We start from the raw sequence: 15,429 nt of genomic DNA, 5'->3' as shown, positions 1-15,429 counted from the left end.
CAGAGATCGCCCTTCCTGCACCACAGATGCACTGAAATATAAAATTAGGTGTATTAAATGTTTCTGGACAGATAGCTAAAAATAACTTGTATTTGCACCTTTAAAAATGCATTTTTAAACAAAAAAAAGAAAGACTGTATCACACAAAAATGCTAACTATTCTAAATAGTATCAGTAAAAAGCAAAAATAGGTGTTAGGAAATACTACATTTGACAGTGTTTATGATTAAGTCTCAGTATAGATTACCTCATTTATTACTTCTGTAAGAAATTTCTTACTTTTGTAAGAAATCCCCCAAAATCCTTATCAAAAGTTAGCTGCTGTAGCGTGAGTCAGCACCTTAGATCTATCCATCACTTTCAACATCATGCTGTCCAAAGCTTAAAATACCAAAAGCACCAGTTCCAGTCTGGTGTAAAACTTACAGCTTTATTCACTTTCTTCAGCCCATATTTGAGTTAGAAATTCCAGTACAGTCAGTTTTAAAATGATCTCTTCCCTGGTTTTTCTACCAGGAAAGCTTCAGCCTGATGATGGCTACCGTGACGCCAGGGAGGTTTTGCCGTCCTGGTTAACGCCACTGGGTGTATGGGACAGCCATTCCTGGGCACGGCACAGGCCTGAGGGACGACCGTCACACTGACGAGCCCGAGGCACTTCTACAGGCTCTCTCCACCTTTGAATAGCACTGAGTTTCTCAGAACATAATTGAAATACATATGGTGATTAAACCACTCTACTGCACAGGGATTATAAAAGATCTGGGAACTCTTAGGTAACTTTATACAACTTTTCAATCCAATAAAGTGAACACCACCCAAAAAAACCCCACTCCATGATGCTATTCTAGTTATCCGATGAATGTCTTTCCACTTTAAATTTCAAGGATAGCCAAGGCTATTAAATCACACGTATGTTTAGCTTCAGCCTAGCGAAAGATCAAAGATCAGAAAACTGGGAGATATTAAATATTTTTGAGACTGCAACAACACAGCTGTCAATTTAACCAGCAGTTCTGATGACATTACTGCTGTTCTCCTCTGCAGCCTCTTCACGAGAAAGGTGTATTTTGGGAGGAGGTCTACTGTCTGCGATCATACAAGGTGTCAGAGCTGTCCAGAATGACTGGCCAGTCCCTCCTTGGGAGCCCCACCGCGGTGACGTGATAGGTGCCACTAGACAGGACACAGCATTGAAAAAAATATACACGCAACAACATTTTAAACAGATGAATGTCAAAACCAGCGTGCTAAGGTGAATGTCTCTCAACCCCCTGAAAATGCTATGTGCATAAACGAACAAGGAAAGTACAGAGTTTGGAATGTCACCTCCAACACCAGTTTGGAATGTGCTTTTACTTCTTGTCAATCAATATACATAATCTCTCCATTTCAATGCTATGCAGTTTCTAATCTGTAGACGAATACCAGCAATGTTGAAGATAGACATTTTGATATCAGCACATCTTGTTCCTTCTCTTAGATACAAGTATAAATGCTCCTATCTCTAATGTCTTGCTGCAGACATTATTTTCTATCTTCTGTAAAAACAGCACTTTGAGATTATTAGAGATATATGTATATTGCATTAGCTTGCTTACTGTAGGGATGGCGGTGAAGTATTCCGGTGCATCTCATGGTTTTATAGCTAGCTGCAGCTATACAACATAAAAACAATACTCCATACCTTCTTATACACTTGGCCATGACTAAAATGAAGCAGTCTGAGCAATACTACTAACTGGCAGTTTAAATGGTTCAAGTGCCAATACTGTTATACCTTGACAGAAAACTTACTACTTTCTCGTATTAGCTGTTACAAAAAGCTTGATCCCAGTTATTTCACCTTAAATAAATGCTACAGCAGGCTTTGGTACTGCAGCAGATTACAGGGGATTACAAAAAAATACACATTTCAAAAGCGAACGTTAATAATCGCTACTTTTAATACTGTCTGGAAGCGATCATTTCAGTGTTTCCAAGGAGCCTGGGTTTTTTGCCTGTGTGTAAACCAAGTGAAACAAAAGCAAGTCTGAGGTGCAAAATGCATCATGTGTAACTGATTCCATGAAATTATGCAGTAGAAAAATGTTGAAAGGGAAATTTAATTATACCTGCTGTATGGGACTCTGTGCCTGAAACAATATTCTTCGCCCAAGTAATTCTGCAAAGATACAGCCTACAGACCAGATGTCAATAGCATTGCTGTAGTGACGGCTGCCCATCAGGATTTCTGGAGCTCGATAATACTGAGTGACAACTTCCTGAGTCATGTGACGAGATTCATCTAATTCTTCCACCCTGGCCAATCCAAAATCACAAATCTAAATTGAGAAGGTAAACAAAAAAATTAAAATAACCAAAACACTTAATGCATTTCAAATAGGTAACCTTCTGGTAAACGAAGCAGGAAATTCCAAACCAGCATTTAAGTAAATCAGATAATCTGCTGTAACTGCATAAGCAAAGGGAAAGGGGAATAGGAAAAAATTATGCTACTTTATTCCACATCCATTTACACTTTCTACAGTTTTATTTGAAATCACAGTACATTTCTAGTTGGCATTACAACATTTATAATCTAAAAGATTAGAAAAACTTTCACTAGAAAAGGAATACATTCTGCCAACCTCTGGGTACAGAATATTTCGTGTTGTTCATGCCATGCCTCAAAATGTTACAGAAAGATCCAGCCTTCTATCCGCTTTGGCTGTGAGAATTTTTAAAAATGTCTTGAACCAGAAGGGTTAAGAAAACAGCCCAAAACTTTCACCATCAGAATGCTTAGCGAATCGGTGTGAACAAAACAGATTTTTTTTTTTTTTTTTTTTTTTACATTTGGCATAGCTATACAGTACGCCTACGCCCTCCAAAGTTTCATCTGCCTAAGAAGTTAATGGAAGAGTCCTGGGCATTCTGCATGGCCTTCCCTCGGGCTAGCGCCCTGAGCACTGACCGGGCAATACCCGAAGAAGCCGCCTGCCTTTCTCAGCTGCTGAGGGCACAGTCAAACAAAAGAATCAAGATTTGGGGAGAGGCAGGGAGGAAAGGGGAAAGGAAGGTGTTTGTTTCACTTACAATTTTTAAAGGGTCTGTGAGATTTTTTTTCTTTTAAAATTACTTTCAGGAAAAGTGTTCATATTAAATGTTTTTGTTTGAAAAAATAACAACTGCTTTATAATGAACAGCATACACATATGCACATTTTCAATAAATTTAAGTAGCACCTTAAGAACACAGTTGCTGTTCACAAGTAGGTTCCCTGGTTTAATGTCTCGATGTAAAATGCCAGCAGAATGTAGATATTTCAGACCTGAAATATTAAACGAAATTAAAATAAATACCTTTTTTCCATTTAAAAGAAGTTTAAGGCTGACAACATTTTCCTGGAAGGTCTTGTAACTTGATCAGCAAAGACTTTGCCTCTGGCTCATTTTTTTTACACAATTCTAACTTCCATGCTCGAGCACATATTCAGTCACTCAATGAAAGGATAAAACTTTTGGAATACACAAACCAGACAGAGCAAGCAGCTTAAGGAGTCTTTTTTAAAACCAAACCAACCAACCATAAACCCCGCCCCGCCCCCCCCAAGGTCATCTCCCTGCTTGTGACGTGGATCCTCTGCTAATCACAGCACTGCAATACTGGCATGGACCTCTTACTGCTCTGTTTCCCAGTAACAATTTTAACTTCTGCAGCACTAAAATTTGACTTAACAATTTCCTAGGTAACAGCTGCACTTCAAAAATAAACTCAGATTAAACCCAAGCTAATTTGCATTTTTTGGTTTTTTTTTTTTAAAAACCCACTTTTTTCAAACTAAAACCTCATCAGCCAGCAGCAGATAATGTAAACCAGGCCCAAATCACAGAAAAGCCTGGGCCCTTTTCTCAACTTTGTTAGTGCAAAAATTCAGAGCTGGAGCTAATGAACTTAGGACACCTGACCACAGCCACTGGGGATGTCTCTAACATTCAGGTGGTCAGGAAGGAAAGATAACCTGTGCTTCCTGGGTGCTTTTGCTGTCCCTGAAGCTGTAATTCTGATCTTTTTACGAAAATGGAAGTAATGCAGAACGCACCTCACTAAAAAGCACAGGGGGAGAAAGTACACCAACATGACGTTGTTTATGTGCATGAACTATGGGGCAGATACAGCATGGGGAGTGGAAAGATGGCCATAATTCAGGTAGGGTCAGACAGAGCAAAAATAAATAATGGCATTAAACAGGGGAACACCAAACTCTTGGGTCAAACGCTTGGGCAAATGGAATGAGAATTCAAGTAGCTCTTGCACAAACTTCAATTGACAGTTTGTGCTGCCATTTGCATAGAAATTAGAAATTTTTTGAGTGTTCCCCCAGTCATCAAACGCAGGAATCACAGAGGCACAAATGCCTTTTGTTCTTTAGGAGCAGAAATATTTTCTCTAGCAGAACAGATACCTACTAATTCTGGGTATAATTTAGATTTCTTTACTCTGCTCTTTCTGAATACGATCTACTATTTATTTACTACCGGATAAAATCAACTGTTTACTTTCAGCTTATTCCAGTGAAAATACCCAAATAAAGCCAGGGGAAAAGCAACTGGACTAACACTGATCAGACGTTCAAAAGACAAGCGCAATAATCTCATTTCTTGGATACAAGTTTCCAAATGGACTAAACAAAAATTAACCAAGTTTAAAATTAGTACTATGGTAAATTGTTTTAGCTAGAAATCAAACTTCAGTGGACTGTTCCACAGCAATTTAAACTAGACTGTTCTTCAGAATACCTGAAGTGGGGATGGTTACATATATTTATCAATTTGGCTCAGTCTTAGCGTCCTTTCTGATTCAAAAAGCGTTGGAGGACTGTTCAAACACACCCACGCTCGCAGGCCATGGGGAAAGCCTTTGGAGCTGAAGCCTAAGTCTGGCCATCTTTAGCCATGACTGCGATGGGAGGCAGCAGGGCTGCCACATTCTTGTAACTAGAATAATTAATGCTTGCTCTTCATTCATGATACGAAATAAAAAGAACAAGTTTCCATGGGAAACTTATTCAAGATGAGGATGTCTTGAGAATAAACATTAAGAAACAGAAAAAAAAGATACCACTACTATGTAATTTTCATGACATTTAAAAGAAGAAAAATTACCTCTTAAAATCTGGTAAAGAAAAACTTTGACATGATCCGAGCTGAGTGGCTGAGGAGAGACGATAATCTTATGGAGGTCACTCTGCATCAATTCAGTGACAACATATCTTCAATTTATTAGTTAAGGCAAAAGCAGAAATTCCAGCACATAATCACTTGACACATTTACTCTAACTCCTAGGAATTTGAGCTCTTACAGGTCGGAACTATCGAGTAAAACAGAATAAAGTTTCTTCAGAGGTCAAGTCTCCAGACTCTTACGAGAATGAAAGTAAAAAATGGGTCGTGAAAGAAAACAGATTACTCAATAAAGTAGCGTTTGCATTAAGGTGATTGTTACAAAATTATCCCAAAGTCAAATTACAACTCAGAAAACAAAATAAAACTTTAACATAGTTTAATGGCATCATGAAACCTTTAAATTTTTCCTTACGATCGGTAAGCCACAAATTACAAACAACTGAAGTAGCATCTTCATAGCAGACGGACATCAACATGGTTTAACCAGACAAACTGGCAAGCGCGAGCCTGTGAAAGTCAGTTATCAAAACCACCTTTAGGTTGCTCCGCGATCAGTAATGCAGACTTTTAAAAATACATAGGCTTCCCTAAATCCACCCAGTACCCGCTATTTTACCTTCTCAAGCACCATACGCACACGCATACAGACCCCAGTCATAAACCCGCTTTTGAGTTATAGCAGCAGAAGAAAAAGAAAAAAAACCCCAAACTTCTATCTGGAGGAAAAACTAAAACCCCAAACAGAACCCGCTCTTTCACGTACTCACAGACAGGAAGAACACAGCAATGGCCATGCTCACTATTAATTTACACGAAGAGTTGTATGTGCGGTGGCTAAGGTAAGGTGGGGATTAAGTAGGCAGGGTGTTGTGTTTATTCAGGAAGCACTACAAATACTAAAAACATAGTTCCAAAAATGGAGAATTATGGAAGACCCAAGCAGTGTATCTTAACCCACAAATTCAGTAGCACAGTGGCAACTTCCTGAATGGGTTAAGAGCAATGAAACACATGCAAGAATCATTACGATAAGCCCTCGGGATCCTGCAGACCTACGCTGCCTACGAGCGGTCCCGGGCGCTCAGCCGCAGACCCTTTCACCGCAGCCAGCAATGAAGAGCCGAGGGAGCCGCAGGGGAGCTGCCTCTGCTGTCCTCCGCTTCACTCACTAACACCACTGGTAAATTAAGTTTTGGTTTTGGAGCTGTGGTTCAGAACAGAGTTTAAAGCAAAACCACAGCATCTCAATTTTCAAGAAGGACCGAACTTGCAATACTGAGAATTTTCAACTTTTGCAACAAATAAGCTTGATAATTAAGAAACATTACTGCTTTCAAAGCTACCTTTAGGTGTTGTATTTGAAATGGAGATCTCTGGTATTATTACATTTGTGGCTGAAGAAGGTAAAATACCATAGCCATATGTTAACTGAACTTCTGCTTTACAGCAAGGTATCAAATGTCTCACTGAGACCCCTGAATTAGGCATTACAAGTCACACCAAGCCCTGCAACATTCAAAACAGACAAAAATGCGGCAGAGAGGTGGTGCACACTGCCAAGGTCGTGCAAAAGATCAAGGAGAGAATTAGAAATAAAGCTGCATCTCCTGGGCCCCAATCTAGTATCTCCCTCGGCGTACCAGGTTCATTCACAGTTCAAGGTAAAGCAGTAGTCAGCTCTCAGCCTTCCAAAAATACAAACTGATCAGCTATAAGAATTGGCAATAGCTCGGTCGCCCTCCTCCGACTGGGTTCTACCTGAACGCGGGAGCGTGTTCGGCTTTGCCTTCCGCTCTGCAGGAAGAAACAGGGCTTTGCTGTGCACGAGGAAGTTACACGCTTCGGTTCTACTCGTCCTCCGTATCTGCCGCGCACAAGCTCCAGTGACTTCACGAACTCGTCGACCTCGTGGTGGTATTTTTACGAGTGTGCCGTCCTGACCTTTTCTCTGAAAGCAAAGCTAACTAGGTCAACGTTGAGGGTTTGCTTGGGTTTGGGTTTGAATTTCACCATCATCCTGGAGGAGCCTATCAGCTGGTTCAATGCTCTTTATAACCAGCTCTGCTACGTATCCAGTCTGAAATGTAATAGCGAACCCTGACTTCAGTTAAGATATTTATCTCTCAGTAGCACAGTAAGCAAGTCAGCTCCTGCAGAAACTTCCACTTGTTCACACTTTATCACCAATTAACTGGCCCAGGTAAAGCTGCACGTATAACAATCTAGAGAAAACTTACATTTTCTTTCGTCCCTACCTAATCAATGTTCTCCTTCCATCTGTTGCTCTGCAAACCCCATCCAGCCAAATCCCTATCAGCCAAATTGTTCATCTGCCATCAGCACACCACACAAAAATTCATTTTATAAATGAATTATTGCCAACTTTTTAAACAAAAACAAAAAACAATTTAAAATTGCATTCATAAAGAATTCATGAAGAAAAAAACCAACCCTGCAGCACCATAATTTCTAGTCCTCTAATTTTTCTTCTCCTTTTGCAAAGGCCCTCTTAAATATTTTATACTGGCCTTTTAAATTTTGGGGTTTACCTTATGGCTGCAACAAATCTTTACATTTAATTTTTAATGTAAAATATTAAAAAAAAATCCAAAAGCATTACTCTGCACTTTATTATGATAAGATTTTTGTTTTGCTACGCCACAAATCCTCCTAAATCTCAATCCCAAGCATAATGTCTCCCAGATGTCTCAACTAGTTGCCATGCCAACTAAAGCAGCTTAAATTAAATGAGGGCCTGAAATGGCACCTGCACCACTCCAGGTCTGTTGCGCATTAAATAAAGCTCTCTTGACAGGGGCTCAGAGGTGCCATTAATGTGAACAGCCGCTATCTGATTATTGTCTCTAGATAATTTAATGAGGGCCTCTAAACAAGAGCGAAAGCAGCACTTGCTTGATGTTCCTGCCTTTGACAAACGTGGCAGCTTCTTAACCAGCTGGTACCCAAGTGGGTCAATGACTTTACTCCAGCCAGTACTATAAATGTTTAGCAAAAACAAACTACAAAAACCCGATGGGATTTCCATCGGCCACTCAAACAGGTACCTGCAGCCTTCCTTTTTAAGTCGAACCATAAAATACGCTGGCTACGAGGTGGTCACTGGAGCTGTAATATGCAGCTAAGCTGAACATTACTCCCAGATAAAAATTGCTACTGACAGCAATAATTAGTTAAGTAGCTGTATGAAATTAGAACTACGAATGTACCAATTTGCTTCAGAATAATTATCAAGGCAAATGCACAGCACAAAAGAACTTCACTTGCTCTGCTGACTGGGAGACCTGCTGAGTTGGTAAACTTTACAAAGCGACGGGCAAGTTTTAAAAAGGAATGAAAGTACATTCTGATGTGGTACCCATAACGACTTGGATCCTCCTGCATTAGGTCCCTGCATACCTCAAAACTCAAGTCTACAGCCTGTTTTTCTGGGAAGAGGCCAGCATTCTCTGAACAAGTTCTGGGGTAGGTGGATTGGCTGGATGCTAGCAGTGAAGTGGAGGTGTATATCTGCATGATCCTGTAAGAAACATGCTTTTTAAAAAATAAAACAAAACTCTTTCTTGGATATTTCAGAATTTTCTATAAAATGGGAATAAGAGATTTTCTCCTATTTAGTGTACTTTAGTTTTACATTAGGATCACATCAAACTAACTGCATGATGCCACCTCTGTTCTCTTCTAACTCCCTGCAGACTTTATAGCTTCCTAGTAGAAATATTTCTAGACCATCTTCATTTTATAGCAGTACAAAAAAAATGAAAAAAAAAAAAAAAAGACCTGGTCCATGTAAAAACAGTGCAACAATTATTCAAAAAAATTTAATTAATCTAATGCCTGTCTAAATTTTTTTTTATGTTTAAAATTTGCTGACTTTTCCGTTATAGGTAAAATTACTGATATATTTGCCATCAAGTCATCTTCAGTTATGCAATGTAGAAATGGCAAGCTATAGCACACGTCAAAGACCACAGACAAGCAAGAGCAGAAGCTTTTGAAGGACGCGGTTTTAGAATCAGGGGAAAAAAAAATAAAGATGACAGTTTTTCATATCAGGAAGAAAATACTGAAACTCCATCTGAATCTTACTTCTGTGTAAGGTAAGGGCTTCGAAGCTCGTGAATGGTTCCTAATATAGAGAGAATTCAGCCTTTCATCCTAATCGAGCTGGCATACGATGGGAGAAGCGCTTTGGCCAAGCGGCAGCTCCCACCTCTCCACTCCTGCTCAGTTTCAGAACTCATCAGGAGCCGAGTTCCCAGCCTTGCACAGGGGCACCACGGCACCACCCAGCTCCAGGTTCGTGGCATTGGTCCTAATCACCCGCAGCTTAGCAGCACCATATTTTGTGTTGTGTACAATAAACCCACTAATTTTCGTACCTAAATAATTGTATCTATGTATCTGTAAACCAAAGTGGAGTGCTGTGGCAGCTCTGTTTTGGGAAAGGCAAATCTATCTGGCATGTCACACCTGCGAGGTTGTGCACAGCCTTGTTGTGACAAGTTTTCTTGGCTGTACGCTGTGGTTAGCAGGAGTAAGACACAGGGGTTCTCTGGTGGCAGTAAAGAACACGTGTCTGAGACGGAACGGTGAGCCATTCCCCAGACGTGTGGCAGGACGCCGTCTGCAGAACACAAAAATAAACTCCACTACTTCAGCATTAGTTTCAAAACTTGACTTGGTTATTTAATGGTTTGGTCTCACATTCAAATGGAGGTGCGTCTGTGCGACAAAGCACTTCTTGCAATCACTGTTCCGGTATTTTACGGTGCTTATGGACAGATGCAGTAAAACCATCAAATACTTCCATGAGTAGAAAAATGCAAAACAGGGCAAGGGGGAATGTGGATTAATCAGTAGTAGATCTGTGGATAAATTACTAACTACTACTGATAATTTATTCTGTAAGTAGTTTTTAAAACAGATTTTTAAAAAAATGCAACCCCAACTGTCAAAACACAGTGTGAAGAGTTCCCAGCCAAAGTTCACATTCTCTCAGAGTGTCATTTCAGGTTGTTCAAAAGTCAAGTCATAATCCTTCAATTAGGAATTAAGCTCATTTATTGAGTACCTAAGTAAGTTTTAAAACTAAAAAGACATAGGGGAAAATCTCAATCTATTTTTCCTGAATCATTGACAGCCAGGCACAAACTGCCAGCAGATTCTCCGCGAAAGATCGCTGCTAACAATGCATGATATTCAACCTTAACACCTCCCTGGTATTTTCCTGTGTGTACACAATCTTCTTGACAGAAATAATTTCATATCAATGCATACTAGGGAAAACATTTTCAGTTGCAGGCAATATTTTCCGACTAGATTTTGCAAATACTGGAATAAAGGTATTACAACTTTACTGCTGAATAAAGCAAAATGTTAACCCAAGGCCAAAGAGCCTCCTGTTACAGAGAGAACAGAGCCATTTGGGCGGGCAGGCATCTAGGACTCTCTCTTGTACAGTTTACTGGTTTGACAGCAACACCACCGTGCTTTCATTACCTGCAGAAAGTAAAGTACCTCAAGCTACTGTGTTCTCAGGAATATCTTGGGAGGATCCAAGTCGCAATTCCGCCTCACCCAACACCACAAACTGTTGCGCTACCAGCTGCAAATCGGCAACGCATAGCCTTCTAGGGAGTACACTGATCCTCTTAATCCTGGAGGTCCCTGTCCAATTTGTATGTTGGCCCAGAGGAACTTGCTGCGATGACATTTCAGAAGGGTACTTAAACAAGGAAACCCTTTCTAAGGACACGGTGAATGGACAGGAAGCCGGAGCGTACACCACATGGAACCCCAACAGTGTTGGCATTGTCCCTTCCACTGGCTGGAGGAACCAAACTTTGTCTTGTCCCTGTCTACCCTCCTCCACCCTACATATATGAGGCATTTACTCCGTAATCTGTCAGAGAACAGTCCTTCCACCTCTTAGGAAGTTCAATGGGAAGGAACTGCTGCACACCTTTGTTTTTACTGGTATAAAAATCTTTCCAAGTCAATATAACAAGACTGACAAAAGTGATGTCTTTTCAGCTGCTTCTAATATTCACTTTATGGAAAAAGTTTTCAAGAAGTTACTATAGACACTTCGGATAGCTCTTAAAAGAGAAGGTCAGAGCACCTCCAGCTGCAGAATTTGGTATTACAATCAATCCGCAGAAGATTTCGTAATTCGAAAAAAGAGAGCTGTAAGTCTTAGAATCACAGAATCATTTAGGTTTGAAAAGACCTTTAAGATCAAGTCCAACTGTAAACCTAACAACGCCCAATCAGTTCAATCAAGAATTAACAGATATGTTAATTGTCATGAAATGCTTTTTAGATGCTCTAGCAAAATCTGTGAGTCGCCATTTACCTTTATAACTGATAGGCTTTAAAGCCAAGTCAGTGCACCTGGGAACACGGGCATACAGCAGAACCCAAACATCATCCGAGCCTGTGGACCAGGGACTATGCTTTGGTTCCACCAAGGTAAGTTGATGATGGCAGGGATAAGCCTTGAACTTCAGCTTAATGATGAACTTAATGATGAACATATAAAACCTAAAATTCACTAACAACCTCTTTTTCATTTATTTTCTCAAGACAGACACCCAGAATGCCCCATTATCTATTCATTTCTGCACTAGGTGATACAGGCAAAAATATCAATACCTGTATAAGACATTAAATGCTCACAGAGATTTTCAATCTAAAACCTCATTACACATTCAAATTATATCTCAATCTAAGAGTTTGCAAAGAATTTGCATTCTAAAACAAAAATCTCACTAGATGGAAATTCCTTTATTCATCACCAGTTTCCTAAGAAATCTTTTCATTTATCATCAAAATTTTAAGTCAGTTTTATAATGAGTTCTCTTCATGAAATATACTTTGCAATTCTTGCTAGTACCTGTGAGACACTGAATAATTGAAACTAGCTCTACCAGCTCATTTGCAACACCTCATTCGTATCATTTTAGTCATTCTTTCACTATTTTTTTTTCTTTCTCCAAAAAGGACACTACAACTCGTTAGAAGGAACAAAGGAAATCAAGCAGTACCAACTTAATCCCTTTACACTTACATCACTGATCAATACGCCTTACTGTGAAAATGGAACAGCACTATAGTATTTTTAGGAACTACACCAGTGGATCAACAAAAGAAGCTTTTACAACTACATCCACCAAATATGGAATATAGTTACCTGATCTTCTTAAAATGAAGAAACTTCTCAAATAAGTTCTTCCTATACTACAGTAAGCAGAAGCACATGCAATTAAAAACGTGCAGATGAATTGAAACGCCTACCTGTTCATTCTTCTAATGAATTTAAGGGTCATAAGTGCACTTACTGCAATTATTTCAACAGAAAGCAGAAAGAAGACTACAAAGCAAATGGTCTTCCATTACCAATATTAGACTCAAGAAATTAAAATAAAAAAAATTAAAAAAAAAAAAAAAAAAAAGACAGCCCTATAAAATACTGGTCAGCGTGACTTAAAATCAGTTAACCATGAAGGAAACGAACATTTCGGGTTTTATGCACAAAACCTGGCAATAGCTAAGCTCATAAAAATAAGCTTATCCCATTTAAATTTTCTTGATTGTACAATTACATGGAAGGAATAATCCTTAACCTAGATCTGATTTATAACTCATATGACTTGTTATAAAATGAGGGCACTGAACTACTGCAAATAACCAAACTCCAGTTTTTGAAGACTACTCATATGCTGTTCACATGAGAGAAATATCAAAGCAAAATTTAAGAGCTTTATCTAAAAGCCCTAGTATAGTATAGCAATATTTTCAACCAAACAAACAGTTTCATGCTGCACTTGGGTTAAAATCACCGAGTTTAAAATACACCCACTTTCTTCACCAATCAATTCAAGGTATTATAAATAGATCAAACCATATTTCACAAAGTTCAGTTTATCTAAAAATAAAGAATGACAATTTTCCACCCATTAATTGTCTTGTAAAGTGGGTCATACAAAAAAGCAGCTAAAATCTATCAGTAATTAAAAAATAACCTTCCAACATCTAACCATGCGAGTAAGCTGGTGCACTCAAACCCCCGGCAGCTCCACTGAAGGCTGGCACCAACGCAGTAAAGCTACGTGTAGGATAAGCAGAACACAGGACGTGGACATCTGCGGGACAGGGAATTTCTTTTTAAACCTAACCACTGCTATGCATCCAGGTAACAGAAAAAGCTCTCAGGTCCCAGTTACGATTGTATGAAAACCATATCATTTCAGAAAATAAACCCAAATCCTCAATCAGAACTTTCTATATGTTCCTGAATGTATATGCATACATTTTTAGATGAAAATTGACTGGCAGCTTACTTAAGCTTATAACAGGTGTCTCACTACGCCCCGCCTGATTTACAAAGAGATTTTTGGTAACAATTTTGGTGTTGGGAGGAAGTTTTTGTTTGCACAATTCGGTAGCAACTTATACACTTGAAAGGCAATGGAACCAAAGCTGTAAAAGGAGAAGCGGTGTAATGAGATGACACATAACTGAATATGCAATGATTCAAGTGTTTGCTTTCAACAAGTCAGCACTGAGTTTAATTTTCAGTGTTTGCTTTTGGGGTTTTCCATAGAAAACACTGAAGTCTATTAGCTGACTTCAGCGGTACGGCAGATCCCTGTACTGAAATGCTTATTTGCTAATGGAAATGTCAATGTGTTGGGATATTTGATTATCTGCTCTCTAAAATATCACTTTTACTGACGTCTACAAAGGATATTTTGTTACTAATAGCATGTTGTTAAAATACCTGAACAGTTCATAAAACTCTGCAAATAATCTGAAAACTGTTATGGGCAGGATTCTGGTGAAGAGCTTTCTTCCTACACACATAAAAAATAACATATAAGCAAATAATCTCATTCAGTGCTAATTATCAAGTTCAACTTTTATTAGCTAAAAACTTCTCAAAAAGAGGATCTTAGCACGTTAAATTTTTAAAATAGCATAAAGAAGAGAACAGACAGCGGCATTAATCTAGGCAGACAATCTTTATTATGGCTCCTGGTCTGTAGCTAGTAAAGTCTCTGCAGAGAACAGAATTACCCCTATTTAAAATAATTTTTTGTTCTACATCTCAGAATATTTCTAGACACTTTCTGTACCATAAAAATCTCTACTTAACTCATTGCACTAGAGTAACTTCTAGCGATTTAAGAACTAGATTCAGTACTAGAACGACCTGCTTTGAGTCACAGAACGTCTCTTCCAACCTCAGTCAGTGAGAGACTACTCAGGTCAACGACTTCATTTTCAGTATTTAAGAACGCGGGAATTCCCAACCCCCAAAATAGAAGATAACCCAAACAAAGTCTGAAAAAGAAAAAACACAAAACAAAACATGACATTCTCATGTCAAGTTATGTACTAAAGTTCAATTTTATAATAGTTACGCACAGACAGCATGTACCTTGCATCAGTGACACATTAAACAGCACATGTGTTTGTGTGAAATCTGTTTGCTTGATCAAGACAGAGGCTGCACAAGGAAAGCCACAACCCAGGCAGCCTGCTGAAACATCGCTGAAGGCACGGTTTCAAAGCACGTGACAGCAGCACTCTCTGAAAACACCAGACAGTACTTTAAGGTACTAATAACCGAGAGGAAGTTAATGACTGGATATAGTTTTCAAAAAAATACTTTGGGGGAATCCCCCCCAGTAGCAGCAGTATCTGTTGGCAAATACCACAATGCCCCGCATTTACTGGCTCTTACATATTCAAAGCTTCACGTTCAATCCTGCACCGTTTCACCTCCAATGTTAACAATAACTAAGAGCTCTTGATAGTATAGATTCACTTCTTTAAATAAAAACGTTCAGTTACAGGCTCAAGGTTGTTGTAGTTCTATTTCACAGATACCACCAACTGCTTGCAGTTTCTGAGCTAATGAAAATTACACCTACCTCAATTAAGATGTTCTATTTTATATTTAGGATACATTTCTTCAAAATAGTCAATGTGTGGAGGCTGGAGTATGTCGAGGGCAGAGAGTACCTAGGAAACACCACACAAGATCAAGACCTATGCCAGTCAAACCAGCCCCAATCCCTTTCAAAAAGGCAGTCAGACTGCACCTTTCTTCTCGAGCTCAGCTTTATTCTTTCCCGCACAGACAGACCAATATTCCATCTCAGCAGATACGTGAATTTAATAGCCCACCAAGTCAGATATTCTGTACGCTCAGGGTCTCTTTTTTTTTTTTTTT

At 39.1% G+C, this 15,429-nt stretch overlaps 1 protein-coding gene across 2 annotated transcripts in view; it reads right to left on the bottom strand.

The window, feature by feature from the left end:
* The window catches only part of NLK (nemo like kinase), a 65,979-nt gene that overhangs the window by 13,189 nt on the left and 37,361 nt on the right, over window positions 1-15,429 (bottom strand). For both annotated transcript variants that reach the window (XM_035889274.1, XM_009633995.2), the window contains exons 3-6: window positions 15,163-15,218; window positions 5,148-5,254; window positions 3,228-3,313; window positions 2,115-2,324 (exon numbers count right to left, since the gene is read on the bottom strand). In XM_035889274.1, coding sequence (XP_035745167.1) covers window positions 2,115-2,324; window positions 3,228-3,313; window positions 5,148-5,254; window positions 15,163-15,218 — 459 coding nt within the window. The remainder of the gene's footprint in view (window positions 1-2,114; window positions 2,325-3,227; window positions 3,314-5,147; window positions 5,255-15,162; window positions 15,219-15,429) is intronic.

The sequence above is a fragment of the Egretta garzetta genome, unplaced genomic scaffold, assembly GCF_000687185.1.
Source record: "Egretta garzetta isolate BGI_Z169 unplaced genomic scaffold, ASM68718v1 scaffold120, whole genome shotgun sequence".
NCBI lineage: Eukaryota > Metazoa > Chordata > Aves > Pelecaniformes > Ardeidae > Egretta > Egretta garzetta.
This window is presented reverse-complemented; position numbering and strand designations above follow the sequence as displayed.